We start from the raw sequence: 19,860 nt of genomic DNA, 5'->3' as shown, positions 1-19,860 counted from the left end.
GAATATGCTATATCTCCATTATTTGGGTCTTAATTTTCTCTGCAATGATTTTTTTTTCAGTGTACAGGTATTTGGTTTAGTATGTCCCTAAGTATTTCATGGTTTTGGATGCTATCGTTAATGGTATTTTTATTGCAATTTCCAGTTTTTCATTGCTAGATATATAATGGATTTGGTATATTGATCTCATATCCTGGGCCTTTGCTAAAGTCACTCTTTAGGCCTAGTAGGGTTTTTTTTTGGTAGGTTATTTACAATTGTTATGTACTAGATAATGCAGTGTGTGGAGGAAACAGTTTTACTTCTTCTTTTGCATTCTGTATGTCCAGCCTCCCTGCTTTTTTACATGACTAGGACTACCAGCACAGTGTGGAATGCAAGTGTGAAAGTGGGATCAGCCTTTCACCACCAAGTGAAATACTAGCTGCAGGTTTTTCATAGATTCCCTTTATCAGGGTGAACAAGTTCCCTTCTATTCCTAATTTGCTGAGGGTTTAAAAAATCATGAGTGGATGTTCAATTTTGTTAAATACTTTTTCTGTATTTATTGAGACATATCATATGGTTTTCCTTTTTTAATCTGTTAATATAGCATATTGATGTTTTAATGTTATACCGACCTGTCATTGCTGAGATAACACCCACTGGGTCAGGATGTGCTATGCTTTTCACGTATCATTGGATTTGATACTCTAGTAAGGATTTTTTGGTCTATATTCATTAAGGATATTGGCCCAGAGTCTTCTCTTCCTGTAATGTCTTTGTCTGGTCTTGGTGTCAGGGTAGTGCTGGTGTCATAAAATGAATTGAATATCTTCTTTCATCCTTTGTTTTTTGAAAATGAGTTTGGGTGGAATTAATATTATTTCTTTCTTAAATGTTTTATAGACTTCACCAGTGAAGCCACCTGGCCTGGAGTTTTCTTTGTGGGAAGGTTTTAAGTTAAACATTCAAGTGCTTAAATAAATACGGGCATATTCACGTTTCTATTTCTTCTTGAATCAGTTTTTGGTAACTTGGGTCTTTCAGAGAACTTGCCAATTTTATCTAACTTAATTTGTGAAACTATTGGCATGTAGTTGTTCTTATTATTCCATTATTATCTTCTTTTTTTCTTTTGGCCATGCCACATGGCGTGTGGGATCTTAGTTCCCCAACCAGGGATTGAACCCATGCCCCCCTGCAGTGGAAGTGCGGAGTCCTAACCACTTGACCACTAGGGAAGTCCCTTATTTTTCTAGCTTCTTAAGGTGAAGGTGTAGAGATCACTGATTTCAGACCAATGTGCTTCTCTAATGTAAGAATTTAAAGGTATAAATTTCTAAGCACTCCTTTGTGATTTCTTTGTTGATCAATGGATTATTTAGAAGTGTTCTATGTTCAAAATTTTTGGATCTTTTTCTAGATATCTTTCTGTTATTGATTTCCAGTGGAATTCCTCTGTGGTCAGGAAACATATTCTGTATGATTCTAATCCTCTTAAATTTACTGAGACCGGTTTTTATGGCCCAATATATGGTCTAGTTTGTTGACTGTTCCACGTGTACCTGAAAAGATTGTATATTCTGCTGTTATTGTCCGGAGAGGTCTAAACATGTCAGTTAGGTCATGGTGGTTAATAGTGAGGTACAAGTCTTTTCTATACCCAATGATTTTCTGTCTACTTGCCCTATCACTTACTGATAGAGAAGCACTGAACTCTCCACTTGTAATTACGGATGTGTCTATATCTCTTTTCATTCCTGTGAGTTTTCACTTCATGTGTTTTAAAGCTGTCTTATGAGGGGCATACACACTTAGGATTGTTATATCTTCCTGATTAATTGACTTCTTTTTTTTTTAATGTTTAATGTTATGTATCAACTTAGCTGGGCCACAGTGTCCAGATCTGTGGTCAAACGTTAATCTGGATGTTTCTGTGAAGATTTTTTTTTTTAATTTTATTTATTTATTTTTGGCCGTGTTGGGTCTTCGTTGCTGCGCGTGGGCTTTCTCTAGTTGCGGTGAGCGGGGGCTACTCTTTGTTGCGGTGTGCAGGCTTCTCATTGCAGTGGCTTCTCTCATTGTGGAGCATGGGCTCTAGGCGCGCAGGCTTCAGTAGTTGCGGCATGTGGGCTCAGTAGTTGTGGCTCACAGGCTCTAGAGCACAGGCTCAGTAGTTGTAGCACATGAGCTTAGTTGCTCCGCGGCATGTGGGATCTTCCCGGACCAGGGATCGAACCTGTGTCCCCTGCATTGGCAGGCGGATTCTCAACCACTGTGCCACTGGGGAAGCCCCAAGATTTTTTTTTTAATTTAATTTATTTATTTTGGTTGCTCTGGGTCTTAGTTGCAGCAGGCGGGCTCCTTAGCCGTGACTCATGGGCTCCTTAGTTGCAGCTTGTGGGCTCCTTAGTTGCAGCTCGTGGGCTCCTTACTTGTGGCATGCGAACTCCTGGTTGCGGTATGCATGTGGGATCTAGTTCCCTGACTGGGGATAGAACCTGCGTCCCCTGCATTGGAAGGCAGATTCTTAACCACTGCACCACCAGGGAAGTCCCTTCCTGCCTACTTTTGAATTTATGTTTTTTATCCCATTTTATCAATATCTCCACTACTGCTCTATTAGCTATACTTCTTTGTGGGTTTCGTTTGTTTGTTTTTGAATGGTTGCACTATGGTTTATGCATTTTTAACTTATTACATTCTACGCTGAAGTAATATTATACAACTTCACGTATGACAGCCCTACAGGAGTGTACTTCCTTTTCCCTTTCCGACCATTTATGCCATTTTGTCATACATTTTACTTGTACATGTATCACAAACCCCATCGTACACTGCTATCATGTGTGCTTTAAACAGCCAGTGATCTTTCAAAGAAAAACACAAGGTTATCTCTGTCGTTTACCCACAAACCCACCCTGCTGTCTCTATATTTCTGATGACCCCAGTTTTTATCTGCTGTCATTTCCTTTGCCTGAAGAACATCCTTTACTAGTTCTTGTAGCATAGGTCGGTTGGTGATTAATTCTATCTGATTTGTTTGTCTGTGAACGTTTTTATTTTGCCTGCATTTTTGAAGGATACTTCTGCTAGGTATAGAATTCTATTTCGGCAGCTCCTTTTTCTTTTGGCTTAGAGACAATGATCCCTTGTCTTCTGGCACGTACAGTTTCTGAAGAGAAGCCTGTCATAATTTTTATCTTCATTCATCTCCATATAATGTGTCTTTTATTTTTCTTTGACTGCTTTTAAGATTTTACTTTATCACTGATTTTCAGAAACTTGATTATGATATTCCCTGGGTTGCATTTGTGCCCATGTGTCTATCCTGATGCTTGGGGTAGACAAATTTCTCGGATCTGTGAGTTAAGAGTTTTCGTCAAATTTAGAAAAAAAAAGTCATTATTTCTTCAAACACTTTTTCTGCCCATCTTTCTCTCCTCTCTGTTAAGACTAATGGATGCTATCTTCCACCAGGTTGCTGGGGCTGTTTTCCATCCCCCATGTTTTCTTTCTGTGTGTCATTTTGGGTCGATTCTATTGCTATGTCTTCAAGTTCCCTGTTTTTTCTTCTGCCATCTCTATTCTACTGTTAATCCCATCCAATGTATTTTCTTTATCAAATATTGTATTTTTCATCTCGAAGTTTTGTTTGGTTCTTTTTTATATTTTCAGTTCTTCTCATTATGTACGTATTTTCCTTTAAATACCTGAAAATAGTCATAACAGTCCTTTTAACGTCTTTGCTTGTTTCCTCATTTCTGTCATCTCTGGACCTCTTTCTATTGAATGGTTTTCCTCTTGGCTTTGGATCACATTTTCCTGTTTCTTCAAAAATCTTATAATTTTTAACTGGCTGTTGGACATTTTAAGTATTGTGCTGAAATTTTGACTTTTTTTTTTAGAGTGTTGGGCTTTGTTTTGTAGGCAGTTAGGTTCCTCATTTGGTCATTTCAAAGATTGTTTTTAAGCTTTTCTAAAGTAAGTCTAGATGGGCCTGCACTTCAGAGACAGTGAGCTCTACGACCAAGGTGTAACTTCTCTGGGTATCCACTGAATGAAGGCTGGAGCTTGAATATCTACCCACCCCATGAGAGCTCTGGAAATGGTTGCGCTTATAAGCTGTCTTTCCTTTGCCTGGGTTTGTGCAGTTTTATTCTGTACATCTATGGGCTAGTACACAGAAAGGACTCAAGACAATCCCTATTCAGACTTCTGGAGGTCTCTTCTGCATATCCCTCCCCCTGCTTCTCTGGACTCTTCCCTGCAATTTCCAGCCCCTCTGCCTCCCCAAACTGCAGTTCCTGTTTCCTCCACCCAGGAAGGCACTGAACCCTGCCTGGTGTTCCCCTCCCTGTGCCTGCAGCAGAAATCCAGGGGGACCAGGAAGGTGCCTCATTTGTTTCCCTTCTTTCAAGAAGCACACTCCTGTGCTATTTATTTTCCAATGTCTGAAAACAGTTGTTTCATATATTTTGTTTATGGAGGGATGTTAATGTCTAGTCCTTAGCCTGGCCAGAAGCAGGAGGGACTGCTGGTCATGCTGTGGCCCCAGAATAAACATCACTAAAGTATAAGCTGATTTGGCTCTATCTTAAAGTATTTACTGTGTTTTAAAAGTTATTTCAACACAAGTGTTTTCCTAAGTGGCAGGAAAAGTTGTTTCATCATAACAACTTCAAGAAAATAGCTAACAAAGATCTATTTGACTATCTGTTTCTCAAAAAGTTTAGAGGATACTCTGTACTTCCCAAAATGTCTCAGGTTATAATAATCAGTAAAGGCAGGAAGCTGGAGTTGCTCACCTAATTCAAGATACTGCACTGTTCCCTCCTTTGACCAGAACACTGGTTCTTAGATTTCTTCGGCTGCAGTTACAGAGGATGCTGACAGGGGGTGCACGCTGGTGAACCTGGCTCTCATTCAGTCCCATCTTCAGAGTAGTAATGGGCAGAGCCCAAAGGACAAACGTGATGCTGGCAAAACAGGGCAGGACCCCTTCGTCCCCCCGGATCCTGGAACAGTTCTGGTCACGTTGCTCAGTGAGCCTCTGGCTGTGCTCCCTTGGGCAGTTCCCATTACCATCCACCCCAAGAGGCCGCTGTGACAGTGGCTGCTGAGAGTGTGGGCTGAGCCTTTCTGATGGCTCGTGTTCCACCCTCACACGTGTCTGGTGTGGAGGACAGCCCCTCCCCAGGCTCATGCTGGCCTCCCTCCCCATGGGTCAGGCTCGCCAGTCTCCGAGCTGGGTCTGCCATCTCACTGCGACGCACCAGGAGCCTGGTGCCCACCTTCTAGGACAGAGTCTCAGACCCAAGGAGAATTCTTTGGTTTGCACACAGGTCTGAGGACCACAGATGGGGAGAAGAGAATGTAATATTCCAGGTGTGTTTACCCTGGAATCACAGACTGTTCTCTGAGGTGAGAGTTCACCTTTTCTTATCACAGGTCCAACCACAGGCGGCTGCTCCTTCCATCTTTCACTCAATGCAGCGCCGGGGCATCTGAATCTGCTCTCCTGTGCTCAGCCCCTAGGTTTACTGAGAAACACAAAGCACGTGTGGGGAGGCCAGATGGTGATACTCCTGGTCTTGAGGGCGTGCAGACTAGGTGGCTCTAAGGTCCTGTGTTGAGAGTACGTATCTACGTCCTCAGAGCACAGCTGGGCCGGCAGAGCCGTGGCTGAATCACAATCTGCCTTCAGAGATTGGCCCCAAATGCTGTTTCTGAGTCCAAGCGTCCTTCAGGGAAGGTCCGGAACAGTCTTCACTCAAAAACACACAAGACCAGGGTGAGCTGGTGTCCTGGGGGCCCACTTAGCCCTATTCATAGGCTGGTGACACCCTGCAGAATGGCCCACTAACCATGAAGACGAGACGGGGGGACTTGGCACGTTTGCTCTGCAGTCAATCATGTGTGACTCTCAGAATAGGAGAATCTCAGTTTACCTGGCAGTCATTTTATTCCCGGTCTGAGAAGGTGCTTTGCTGGAGCAAGTTCCCTGGAGCTGGAGGCCACACAGACCATGTACCACTAGGCATGGCTGGATCTGGCTCCCAGGGGTCTGTAGCTCACAGACGGAGCTGCAATTTGGCCCTACTTTGATTTTTAAATTAGTTGCCAATATTCAAAAACTGACACATTCTATATAAACAACAAGATTTCTATCATCTTAAAAAACTGCTGGAGCCACACTGCCACACTGCCATGGAGGGGCAGCCACGGAGTGGAGTCACCAACTGCCCCCGCCGGACAGGCCAGATGGCCGGGCCACCAACCCCCTCCAGCGAGCACCGCCCTGCAGCCCGCACGGCTCTGCCGCCTGTCACTCAGCCACCTGCTGCCTGGTGCCCGGGGCTCTGGTGTCTCGGACCCTTCTCAGCCAGGTCCTGGTCCACGAACTGGGGGCTATGTGACCTTGGGCAAGTAGCCTAGCATCTCTGGGCCTGGGTTTCTTCATCTGAATGTCGAGCCCTGGCCTCCAGGAGCTGCTGGGAGAGGAATCCATTGTGGCGGGCAGAGTGCGATCCGGGCTAATGGCGATACCGGGCACTATGTGAGCAAGCACTGGGCTGAGAACAGGCGGTGGTTGTTTGTTGGCTTCCTGGATCCTCAGAACAGCCTGGCAACTATGACTTAGGTGTCATCTCTACAGTGAGATCTGCACAGAAATGTTCTCACTATACAGGGCTTAAAAATAACTTTGGATTAGCAACCAGTTAACAGGCTCATGCATGCTCCATCTTAAAATCTTATGCAACCCTCGTTAAAGGAAAAAATTTTAATTTCAGGAGGAACTAATATGATTTTCAGAAGAATAAAAATTTAAAGAAAAAGACCTCAACACTAACATTGTACCCTTTAAAAACTTTATCCCCTTTCACTCCCTCATCCTCAGTGGGTGGGGAGCACCCAGGGGAAGAGTCTCCACCCAGGAGAAAGCAGGGTGCACAGCCGGACTGCTCAGGACCTTCTCAGACCCCACAGCAGAAACCTAGGGACCTCGCTCCATGCCAGCCCCAGCACCAGCCAGGCCACAGGGGTGCTGGGCCGTGCTCAGAACACTGAAATGTGGGGAGGTGTGTCTGGCCCCCAGGGCAGGGCCGGGCAGGTGCCTCTCTTTCTGAAGGAGTGCTGCATTCCTCAGGAGCTTCTGCCCATTATCTGTGTGACCCCAGGGACAACCTTGGCCCCTCCTGACCTTCTGCCCTGAGGATGAGGTCAGGCCTCTTTCCTCTGGGACTCCAGGGGGTGGAATGAGGGTTGGGACTTGGGAACTCCGGCCTTGGGCGGTGAGGCGTCCTGTTTTGAAAACGGGACCCAGTGGTTGGATGGCATTGGTTTACTGTGGGAGTGGCATTGGCACTAAGGCATTAGCACAGGTGGGCACTCAACAAATACTAGCTTCTAGCTGGACTCCTCTCTTTTAAAAAACCCATTCAGGCTGCATTTATTTGTAAAAGTCATGTCCAGCCCCTCCCCGCCTCCCACGCCCAGCCCTCTTCCCAGAGCAGGGGCCACAGCCCCTTCTAGAGCACTTTTCTACCCTCTGTGTCCTGACTTCAAGACCACAGCGAACATGCATTTTCTTCTGTCGCTACCTTTCATAGTCACCTTAAAAAAGGGTACAAACCTGAACGACATACAAACCACACATAAAATGGCCAATCTGACCCATCATTTAAAAACTGCAAATTAAAACCCGTATTTTCACCTATCAGACTGGCAAAAAAAAGAAAATGCTTGAGAAAAATCCACCAGTATTGGAGTGAGGAAGGACGCTTTACACCCTGTGGCCATGAACATGAATTGCACCAACTCTTTGAGGGCGATTTGGTAACACCTCCCAGAGCTCAGACCACTCACACCTTTGACCCAGCGATTTCACTCCTAGACACTCACCTGACCACACACTCCCACAAGCAACCACCCACACCAGCAGACTCGCTGAAGTACTGCAAACTACAAGCGACCCGAGTGTCCGTGAATGTGAGACAGGCGAAAGGAAGCACTTACGCAGAGGACCACTGAACTACTGAAAAGATCTGTGAGCTCTCTGTCAACCAAAATGGAGAAACACCGCAGACAACACTTTACACAGCAGGAAGAGGATACGCACACACATTTAAATACATGCTTCCGCAGCCATGGAGTGCAGAGTGTGTCCGGAGAAGAGCAGGGGACAGGTGGCCAGGTGGGCAGGGAAGCGGAAACGGAGAAGACTGACTTTCACTGAAAACCCTCTGCGCTGTTTTAGTTTATTTCTTAGCCACAAGGATGTGTCACTCATGCTGGACGAGGTCTGGAGCCCCCCTGCTCTGGTGGATGCGCCGTGTCATGCCAACCTGGGCCGCCTGCACATGCAGCACGGACACTAGGGAGGCTGATGACTCCCAACCACCCCTGGGGCAGATTCACCAATAAATGCCCTCCAAGAAGGCCAAGCGGCTGGGCCGCCCCCTCTAGGCCCAGGATCAGCTCTCCAAGGGCTGCTTTGCTGACAGGTCAAACATCCATATTTTCTGGTACTGCCCTGGCTGAGTGTTTCCGCCCCTGTACCTCTGGTCAACCTGGATGAGTTATTTATATATGACTGATCTTTGTCATGTTGCTTCAAAATATCTTTCTAGTTGGGTTATTGTTGAGGTTAAGAAAGAACACCTTAGAAATCTGTGATTTTTAAGTCACATCTAAGGTTATAACCTTCTAGTCATTTGTAAATAGTTCCAATTCTGCATATTTTTAGGTTTGATTTTAAGGCATTTAACTGCGCCTGGGCTGCGTTTTAGTGTGTAGTCTGGGTGCAGGCTGTGAGGATGGAAGCACGCTGTGTCCCCACCTTGCTGTGTCTGGGCTCTGATTTGCAGGCTGTGCTGGGGGAGGGTTTCTGCTCTGTGCCTGCCACCCAGCTTGCTGCTCCCCCTTCCCCATGCATTTTATTGCTCTAGAACTTGAAAATCCACTTATTTTAGCTTCAAGAGAAACTCTGTCCATATTTATTTATTTATTTATTTATTTTTTGCGGTATGCGGGCCTCTCACTGTTGTGGCCGCTCCCATTGCAGAGCACAGGCTCCGGACACGCAGGCTCAGCGGCCATGGCTCACAGGCCCAGCCGCTCCGCAGCATGTGGGATCTTCCCGGATCGGGGCACAAACCTGTGTCCCCTGCATCGGCAGACAGACTCTCAACCACTGCACCACCAGGGAAGCCCTCTGTCCATATTTTGTTACACTAACTGGTTACTTCAATTTGGAGAAAACAGCTGTCTTTATAATATTTAATACTCCATCCAGGAAGAGTCTGTCTTTCAAATCTTAAACTTTTTAGACAATGCTTGGTTGTTTCTCTAATCACATGCACTTCCTGAGCCTCTAGATCCTTGAGCTGCGGACCCAAGGCCTTGCTGGGCTCCCATTCTTCCCAGTTATCTTCCTGCACATCCTGATTGAGCACCTATTGTGTACCTGTCTGTGCTGGCCAGGGGTCAAGGATCAAGGAAGATGCCCCCACCCCTACATTCTTCCAGCAGACAGAACAGAATCAAGATAAATGAGAAAAATAGCACGTGGTCTGGAGGCTAGTGCTAAGGGGGAAGAAAGCCAGGTAGGGAGTGAACTTTAGCAAGGGAGGGATTCAAGGAACAGGCAGGTGCTGGGGAGAGGAAGGTAGAGGGTGCTCACACGTGCACAGGGGTCAGCGGTCCGCAGGTATGGGGTGGGGGTGTGTCCACAGTCCACAGGTGCAGGAGGGAGCTGGGCTGAATGTGTCTGGGGAGGAGGGGAGATGGGGTTGGAGTCCTTGAGCTACTGCTGCCAGGAAGTGGGGGGAGGAGGGGAAGGGAGGGGAGGGGAGGGGAGAAGAGGGACCGACCGGGTACTGTCCAGATGCAGCAAGAATTAGGGTGAGAGGAGGCTGGGAATGGAGAGGCCACACCCTGCGAACCACAGATCCAGGAGGATGGAGGAGGGGGCTATAGTGGCCCTGGGATCTGGGGTGCGGCGGGGCCGAGGATGTCAGGCTGCGGCCCTGCCTTGAGACCAGGTTGCAGCAGGACTCTGTAAGGCCGGCAAAGCGGCAGCTCTGTGTGCATGTGGGAGGAAGGGGGAGGACGTCAGGGAGGGGCGGGGCAAAGGTAGGAGGGGCGGGGCATGAGTAGGAGGGGCAGGGACAGGCGTGGGGGGGGGGGGTCAGGGCAGAGGTGGGAGGGGCGGCCCTGGCCCCACCTCAAAACCATGAGGAGAGTGGCCTTTCAGCAGGAAAACCTCCCTCCATCCTGAGAAATACCACGTAGTTATTCATGTTATTAATGCAGATGCCACAAATTGTTAAACTCTCTCGTTATCACTTTTAACTCAGTTCATGACTGCTAGGTCTCACAGTTTGCTACTCAAAATGCGCCAAAAATGTAAAAAAAATGCAGAGGACAAGACATCCCACCTTCCAGAATGGAGCTTCCAAACTGCTTGACTGTGGACTGAAGCCCACGCAATCCTTTATCATAAATACTAACAGGCTTACGTCTTAACCAGAGCTGTGGTTATCATTTAAGTCACCAATAAAGTTTTAAAAAGTACTCTTACACAAAGTAGAAATACCAGACAGGTAGTTCAGTTATGCGTGCTCAAATATTCAAGATACAAGGAGAGCATAAAGAAGCTTTGTGGGAACTTAAAACTAAACTGCATTAATTTCAACCTTTCTTCCCAACCAAATCTTTCACGGGGCGAACCAAAAGCCGCAGCAATGTATCATTCCTACTTTTTACTGCAAAGTGCTGCTGAGAAGTAGCAGCTTCAACCCCTCTGTATGGGTGTCTCAGCACCTTCCCCTGCACAGACTCTGCTGCAGGCCCACCCACAGCACAGCCCTTCCCCAGCTTTCTTGCCAAGGAACCCCAACACCATTTAGTTCCAGGCAGCAGGTTCACAGAGTCTATGACAATCTCCCAGTGACTGGTCAAGGGACACCATGTGACCCCGACAGCCAGCGAGATGGAAAAGGGAATTTGGAAGCTCTGGGGAAACATTTCCCTTTCCAATGAAAAGAAACCAAAGCAGGAGGAGAGAAGTATGCCTTCCATCTCTGGGCCTTCTGACGTGATGCTTGGAGCTGCTGCAGCCATCTTGGAACCTTTAGGAGGAAAGAGTCCCAGAGGAGCTAGCCGTAAGCTCATTTACCTCGGCCTTGACATGCAAGTTCTTGGTCAGCGTGTCCTGCTGCTGTGCATGCACACTGTGTGTCGGGAAGGCTACCATGATGCTGGCCACCTTGGCTCTCTCCTCCTCATTCAGTGACCGTGTGTGATTTTCTATGGGTGCCACGATGAGATAAAGGTTGGGAAGCTCCCGTATGTTACTTTCATCAGGCTGTGCTGTGACTTGTAGCCAAAAGCATTTAATCTAATACAAACCATCCCCACCTCCACCCCAAGCCAATTCCACTGCCGGGGGCCGTGTTTGCAGCCACCAGCGGGCTGTTCTCGCCCTGATCCAGGCCCTGCTATCCACGGGGGCCTGCATGGCTGATGGCACCATCCACCACTACTTGTCCCTGCTTCCTCATATACCAGACGACCATTTCACACTTCTCTTTCTACCTCTCCCTCCACCTCCTCCGCTCAGAGTCCATGGCTTTGCCTCATACTTGAAAGGAGGAAATAAAGGGAACCGACCGGCACCTGTTTTCCCACCACCAGACCTGCTGTTGGGACAGTTCTCCTCAGGCCAATGAAGGCTTCTGCTCCTGACTCTCCTGCCTGGGTGTTTCCACGGCCAACAGCCTCAGAAGAAGACAGCACGACTCCCTCGGGGGCAAAGGGCAGATATGCCTGCAGCCCACTATGAAAGATTTGGGTTCTGCCCGTTTGGGGTCGCTCAGCTGAGACTCTTGCCCTGGCCCGTGGGACAGGGACTGAGGAGACCCTTGGCTGCCTGCTGTGCTGCGAGCGACGAGTTCTCCGCATCTCCTGCCGGTGCCTGTGAGGCTGTGGCAGCTTGCTTGTCAGGTGTGGCCAGTAAGCTCCCAGTTCTGGCTACCCATCACCTCCCTGCCTCTGACCTGTGCTATCAAACCCCAGTCCCTTGAGCCCCCCCACCCCTTTCTCTCCTGGGTTTGCCCTCCTCCCCAGCCACAAGCATCACATCTCGCCCATCTTCCCAACCTGCATATAGACAGGCTGCACTTCCACAACTTCCTCCAATATCGCTCTTTTTTAAAAAGTATTTTAAATGTAAATTTATTTATTTATTTGTTTGTTTATTTATTTTTGGCTGCATTGTGTCTTCGTTGCTGCACATGGGCTTTCTCTAGTTGTGGTGAGCAGGGGCTACTCTTCGTTGCAGTGCGTGGGCTTCTCATTGCGGTGGCTTCTCTTTTTGCAGAGCATGGGCTCTAGGCGCGTGGGCTTCAGTAGTTGTGGCACACGGGCTCAGTAGTTGTGGCTCTCAGGCTCTAGAGCGCAGGCTCAGTAGCTGTGGTGCATGGGCTTAGTTGCTCCACAGCATGTGGGATCTTCCCAGACCAGGGCTCGAACCTGTGTCCCCTATGTTGGCAGGTGGATTCTTGACCACTGCATCACCAGGGAAGTCCCCAGTCCCTATTTTAACTGCTGCTTTTCAGAGCAAGACATCTTTTTTTTTTTTTTTTGCGGTACACAGGCCTCTCACTGTTGTGGCCTCTCCCGTTGCAGAGCACAGGCTCTGGACGCGCAGGCTCAGTGGCCATGGCTCACGGGCCCAGCCGCTCTGCGGCATGTGGGATCTTCCCAGACCGGGGCACGAACCCGTGTCCTCTGCATTGGCAGGCGGACTCTCAACCACTGCGCCACCAGGGAAGTCCCAAGAAATCTTGACTAAGCTGTCCACCCGTTCTTCTCCAGCCCCTTTAACTGGGAAGGCTGGATGACAAGTCCACCACTCCACTGAGACAGCCAGAAGGCCATAGTGACGCAGAGCACTTTTCTGCCCTGACCTTCCCTGACCTCTTTGCAGCATTCCACCCAGTTGACCACTCCCTCCCTCTAAAATCTTTTCATTATAAAAGATACCAAACTACATCAAGCACATATAACATACGTGTATCGTTTAAAGAATTGTTAAAAAATAAAACAAAGAATAAAACAGAAACCTGTATACTCAGCTTGAGAAACAGCATCACTACTGCCTGTGTTTGTCAATAAAGTTTTATTGGTGCACAGCCACACCGATCACTTACACATTGTCTGCGGCTGCTTTTGAGCTGCAGGCAGAGATGAGTAGTTGCAAGAGAGACCATTGGGCCACAAAGCCGAAAATACTCACTATTCGGCCCGACACCTACTCTGGAATTTTTTTTTAGTGAGGGACGGGTGGGGCACAGTTGCTCAGTTTTTTTGCTAAAGCAAAGCAGAGCTGGAGGAAAGTGCATTTATCAGGAAATAAGATGGACGTGTGGCCTGAAGAAAGCATCATTGAGTCAGCATTTCTCCCCTACTCTTCCTGTAAATCATCCCCCAAAAGAGAAAATTTTCATGAAAACTAGAGATAAAATTCCAGATGGGAAAAATGGAGGTTCTGCCAAAGGCGGTAGAAATGAGCAGGGGTGTGTGGAAGGACAGGCACGGTGGGAGGCCTCAGGAGGAGCCAGGAGGTGGGAGCACAACCCCCTGGATGCAGCGTGCCTGGGCGGGAGGGGAGAGAAGCTGGGCTTTGTGAAAACGGGCAGAGATAAGTCAAGGCCGGACTTAGTTAAAAACCACCAACAAAACTGCTAGACTGGACAATGGCCCTGGCCTCATTTCCCTTATAAGTTTCCTACAAATACCTGGTCAAGGAAAAATCACCTCTTTTAAAGATGAGGGGAAACAAAGGAACAAAAGTGCTACGAGAAAAAAGAAGGAAGGAAACCAGCAAAACGACAATGAACATTCACCAAAAACTTCCGATAGAGCTGATGAAAAATACAGCAAAACGTTCCTGAATTTAAAATGTACTGAAGCAGTAGCTTCTCAGATTAATGAGCTCAAGCGGGAGCTGTGAGGAGAACAGACCAGTCTGCATCTGAGGAGACTACTCGAGGCATCACAGGGGCGATGCTGCCGCCAGAGGGGACAGAATGTGGACCACTGGGAGGATGTGGCTCCTTCCAGGGGCAGAACCCAGGTTTAACAAATCCTGAGAAAAGCCACAACAGAGTTTTGGGGCTGGGTCTAAAGACTGTATGGGAAAAAAATAAATAAACAAATGAGAATTACCAGGAAAACTCTGAGAAAGAAGCATAACTGGAGATCCTAAGTCAGTAGACATTACAAGGGACCAGGAAGCAGTAACAATTCAAACAGCACTGCACGTGGACAGACCAAGACCAATAAATCAAGGCAGAGGTCCCCAACTCCCGGGCCACTGACTGGTACTGATCCGTGACCTGTTGGGAACCAGGCGGCACAGCAGGAGGTGAGCGGCGGGCGAGCCAGCAAAGCTTCATCTGCCGCTCCCCCTCGCTCACATTACCGCCTGAGCCATCTGCACCCCTGTCTGTGGAAAGGCTGGGGACTGCCGAACCAAGGGACAGAACAAGAGCTCCAGACCCAGACTCAAGTACACACAGAACATCTAACATGATAGTAAAGGCGGGATTTCAAACAAGTGGGGAAATGTGAGTTATTCAATAACGGGTATGGGGAGTGGACTTCCCTGGTGGTCCAGCGGTTGAGAATACGTCACAGGATGCAGGGGACGCTGGTTCCATCCCTGGTTGGGGAACTAAGATCCCACGTATTGCGGGGCAACTAAGCCCAGGCGCTGCAACTACTGAGCCCACGTGCTCTGGAGCCCGTGTGCCACAACTAGACAGAAGCCCACGCACCTCAACAAAGAGCCCGTGTGCTGCAACAAAAGATTCTGCATGCCACAACTAAGACCTGACCCAGCCAATAAATAAATAAATATTTAAAAAAAAACTGGTGTGGGGACATTTGGATTGCCACCTGGGGTTAAAAAAAGTTTGGTTCCTATTTCATAACCTACACAGTGATAAATTCCAAATGGATCCTGGATTTAATTATGAAAAAAGGAAACCATAACTGTATTAGAAGACATCATGGCAGAATAATCTTCAATCTTGGAGTGGAAAAAACCCAAGTATGGCACAAAACCCAGAAAGGATTAAAAACAAGAACATTAATTAAATTACATAAAAATAAAAAAATACGTGCATGACAAAAACTACCATAGGCAAAGTCAAAAAACAAATGAAAAACTGTGGGAAAATATTTGCAATTCATATCTCAGAAAAGGTCTGATTTCCATTATATATAATAAGCTCATACAAATCAATAAGAAAAAGATTATAAACCCAGTATACAAATGGGCAGAGAACTGAAGAAAAGGAAAAGGAAATGACTCAAACATGTGAAAAGATGCACAACCTCCTAACAGGAGAAATATGAATTAAAATGACACCTAACAGACTGGCAAAGATTATAGTTCGATGACACTGCTGGAGAGGGTCTGGGGAAAGATGCCCTCTCAGCCTTTGCTGGGTGGGTGTGAACTGGTACCACCTGATGGAGCCCAACTAACATCTTCTCAAACTGGACATGCACATACCTTTGGACAAAACAATACACCCTCCGGGAATTTACATTTACGCTTTTATGCATGCGCTACAGCATGTACAAGGTAATTCACTGTAACGTTATTGGTGACGGCAAAAGATTGGAAATAATCGAAAATGCCCATTGGCACATTGGGCACAGCAGGAAGCATTCATGCATTGAGGCTGAGAGCCGAGAATGAGGGCGCTTGCTGTGAGCTGATCCGGAAGGGGATCCAAGTTCATTCCTCCAACCCCGGTCTTCAAACAGCCTCCCCTCCGCCCACCCTGCTTACTACATCTTGGTCTCACGCAGTTCCCCCAAAGGTGGCCCTTCAAATGAACTTTCCTGAGAACCTCACAGTGAGCGAGTTTCCCGGGGGCAGAGGACACGCACTTCGTGGGCTGCCCTGGCCTTGTGAGGCTGAGCAGAACACAGAACACCTGCCTGCCCGAGTCACAGACTGACCACAGTGCCCCCACCCTCGCGACCTGTGGGCTCTACTCTGGGTAGACATGGTGACATGGTCAGCTGGACGCGGGGCTGGGAGACACCCTCTGTCCCTGGGGGGCGGTCAGGCACCAAATCAGAGGACAGGACTGTAGAATTTACAGATTCCCTAACCACAGCAGGAAGAACGCCGTGCTCACTCTGTGTGTCAGCCTGCGAGTGGCCACCACAGCTGTCCTCATGGCCAGCACCCAGACCAATGGGGCAACGGCCTGGGGATGTACGTCTTCACCTACCTGGAGGCGAGTCGTCCTGGGAGGTGAGGCCAGAAGGGCTGGATCCCAGGTCCAGTAACTTCCATGTGTCCTGGAGGGAACTGCTGGCAAGTGATGAGGACCTTTGGGTGTGGTGGCCATTTTCCTCCTGGAATTCTTGAGCCAGGCGTGGCTTTGGGGACTGGTTTTCTTTCTGAGGAGCTGATCTGCAAGTCACTGTGGAGATTCTGTGTTGCCTCTGTGAAAGAGAGAAAAGAGAATTATCCTTGAAAGCCACCCTCTCTCCCTGCCCTCCTGGGGTGATAAGACAGTGGACGTGGCCCGAGGAGGGGCTCTGGACATTTAAACATGAAACATGGGGGATTCCCTGGCGAACCAGTGGTTAGGACTCTGTGCGTTCACTGCCGAGGGCCCGGGTTCAATCGGGTTCAATCCCTGGTCGGGGAACTAAGATTCCACAAGCTGCGCGGTGCAGCTAAAAAAAAAAACATGAAACACAATCCCGAGGGAGGCGAGGGAGGTGGGATTGGGGACCAGGGCCAATGCCCTGAGGTGAAGTCCTGTCACTCTGGGCAACGGCCACCCTCTCTGACACGAAGCACTCCAGTTCCAGGTGCTTCCTGGGTCGGGATGTGGCATGAAGACCTGGCCCTGGTGGATCCTGCGTACCAGCCCTGGCCCCGCTGTGCAGCCTGGCTCAGCATCCCTTCTGCAGACTGTCTGTGCCAAGCGGGCTTGGCTCTCTCCTGAGCGTTCAGAGAAACATTCTTTCTTGGCATTCTTAGAGTCCTGTCGTGGAAATTTAAATAAAAGAAATTCAGTGTTCGTGGGTCATTGATGGGGTACCTTACTGAGTTTTCCCTCAAGATTAGGGAGAAACGCTCTCCCCAAATTTCTGATATGAGGGACTTACTCGGCTCTGTGACAAGCCAAAGTGGGGAACCTGCTTGGGTTCACCGGCCAGGACGAATTTAACAGGCCTCATCATGGCAATCGAAGTACCTCCCCGCCCTCGAGGGCAACCAAGCACCGGAAAGTCACACAACCTTCCTGTGGTGCCCAGGGAGGGCACCCTGGGCCCTGCCAGGCACACAAGGGGCCCTGCAGCTCTTGTTTGTGACACATCTTCAGTGCACAGCTGGCCCCCTGCAGCCTAAACACTAACATCTTCCCTCTGAGGGGAAGCCTGTGGAAAAGCAGTCAGGAGGGGTCACCGAGGAGAACCGAAGCCCGGGACTGTGCAGAGCCCTGCACGGAGGGCCACCTGCTGCTGCCGCTTCTCCTGCTCAAGTTTAATTAAGTTTTGGATTTTCAGCCAAGTAATGCACTCATACATTTTCGTTTTAACTTTCAGTTAAACTTTCAGATCCCACAAGCCACAAACAAACAAACAAACTTATCTAAACTGATGGAGAGTCTGTATTAGGTCAAATTATATGAAATTGCTGGTATCTGACCACTTTTGACCCATAAAATGGCAATTTTGTATGGTTCAACATAATACTAAAGCCTACAGCAAACATACTACCTGAAGATTAAAAATGGGAAAAGCATTCTCTGTAAACCAGGACAAATGTGTGGGTGTCAGCCACCCAGTTTTTCTCCACGCTGTGTGGGGTCCTGCCCAGGACAGTGGGGTGAGAAAAGATGAATGGTGTGAGGCCAGAAAAGGAAGCAGCCCGGTCCTTACCCCAGATGCTACGTCCATCAACACACAAAAGCAAAGAGAAATACTGACACATGTGTTGGCATCAATCAGTTCAGAAGAGTTTATAGCTACAAAATCATTTTACAAAAGTCAACTCTGTTCCAAATGACCAGCAACAGTAGGAAAGTGTAAGTTTAAAGGGATGTTGAAGAGAAACAGACTGGTACAGCTATTAGACAATTATTCATCAATAAAAAGATGAGCTCTCAAGCCAGGAAGAGACATGGAGGAACCTTACACGCATGTTGCTAAGGGAAGGACGCCCATCTGAGAAGGCTACTTGTTGTTTGATTCCAACTCTGTGACATCCTGGAAAAGGCAAAACCATGAACACAGGAACAAGATCAGTGGTTGCCAGGGGTTACGGGTGATGAATAGTGGAGCACAGAGGAGTTTTAGGGCCATGAAACTACTCTGTGTGATGCTATAATAATGAGCATGTGCCATTATACACTAGTCCAAACCCGTAGAAAGTGTGCCAAGAGTGACCCCTGATGTAAACTGTGGACTGTGCTGATGACGTGTCAGGGCAGGCTCATTGATTCTAACAAATTAACCGCTTTGTTGGGGGTTGCTGATGACACGGGAGGCTGTGCGCTTGTCGGGGCAGGAGGTACACGGGAACTCTCTATACTTTCCGCTCAATTTTGCTGTGAATCTGAAACTGCTCTGAAAAACGAAGCCTATTTATTAAAAAATTTTTGATAGCAACAAAAACAGGTGACTATATTTTGTTGACCTCTGAAATACCTATATGTGACACACTATAAAGGATCTTCATGCATTGTCTGAAGGTATAGGCCAGTATAACAACTTGACAGTGTCATTCAACAGTATCTAAGGAAGATAAAACGTACACAGCCTAGAACACAGCAATTCTGATCCTAGGTCCATGCCCGAGAAACTTCTGCACATGAGGACATCTGTAACAATGTTCACACCAAAGAAATGGTAACTGACCTAAATGCCCATCAATCGAAGAATGGATAAGTAAATGCTCGTGTATTCACAAAATAGAAAGAAAATACACCAACTTGTGTCTAGACCTGGGGTCGGCAAAGCACAACTTGTAGACCAAATCCTGCCCACCACATTTTTTGGTACAGCCTATGAGCTAAAAATAGTTTTTACATTTTTAAATAGTTGAAAAAAATCAAAAAAGAAGAAAAATATTTCATGACATGAAAATTATGAAATTAAAGTTACAAGGTCCATAAACTTTTACTGGAGCACATCCATGCCCGCCTGTTTACATATCTCCTGTGCTGGCATTCAGGACAAACGCAGAGTTGAGAAGTTGCAACAGAGACTCTGGCCCTTACAGGCGGGAATATTCACTATTTGGTCCTTTACAGAAAAGGTTTACCAATTCCTGAACTAAAGCTACATGTACCAACATATACACAGTTGACCCTTGAACAACATGTGTTTGAACTGGGCAGGTCCCCTCATATGCAGAGTTTTTTCAATAAATATGCAGTACAGGACTACATGATCCATAGCTGGCTGAATCCACGGATGCAGAACCACCGATACACAGGGACGACTGTAAAGTTAAACGTGGATTTTCGACCACTGGTGGGGGGTCCGTGCCCCTAACCCCCATGATGTTCAAGGGCCAACGGTGTACATCAGAAACACAGTGCTGAATGAGAGCATGTGTACAGAACGATGTACACACAGCTCGGTGTGATTTACACAGATTCTTTAAATATCTGCTGAGAGAGAGAAACACCAGGCTCGGGAAAGTCTGAAGGGACCATGGATATTGGGGGCAGAACACTCAAAGGGGTTTTAACTTACAACATTTTGCTTATTAAGTTGGATGGTGTACACACAGGTTTCATTATATTAGTCTTTTTATCTTAG

General features: G+C 47.6%; 1 protein-coding gene across 3 annotated transcripts in view; it reads right to left on the bottom strand.

Moving 5' to 3' along the window:
- The window catches only part of CCDC57 (coiled-coil domain containing 57), a gene marked incomplete at its 3' end in the record, with an annotated part of 106,544 nt that overhangs the window by 12,745 nt on the left and 73,939 nt on the right, over window positions 1-19,860 (bottom strand). For 2 of the 3 annotated variants that reach the window (XM_079904002.1, XM_079904003.1), the window contains 2 exons: window positions 16,953-17,072; window positions 16,305-16,521 (listed from right to left, as the gene is read on the bottom strand). In XM_079904002.1, coding sequence (XP_079760128.1) covers window positions 16,305-16,521; window positions 16,953-17,072 — 337 coding nt within the window. Of the gene's footprint in view, window positions 1-16,304; window positions 16,522-16,952; window positions 17,073-19,860 lie in introns of those variants that run through there. The other variant, XM_079904004.1, reaches the window with a different exon arrangement.

Source organism: Stenella coeruleoalba (assembly GCF_951394435.1).
Source record: "Stenella coeruleoalba genome assembly, chromosome: 19".
NCBI lineage: Eukaryota > Metazoa > Chordata > Mammalia > Artiodactyla > Delphinidae > Stenella > Stenella coeruleoalba.
The sequence above is the reverse complement of the archived record's forward strand: the minus strand, read 5'-3'. Positions and strand labels throughout refer to the sequence as shown.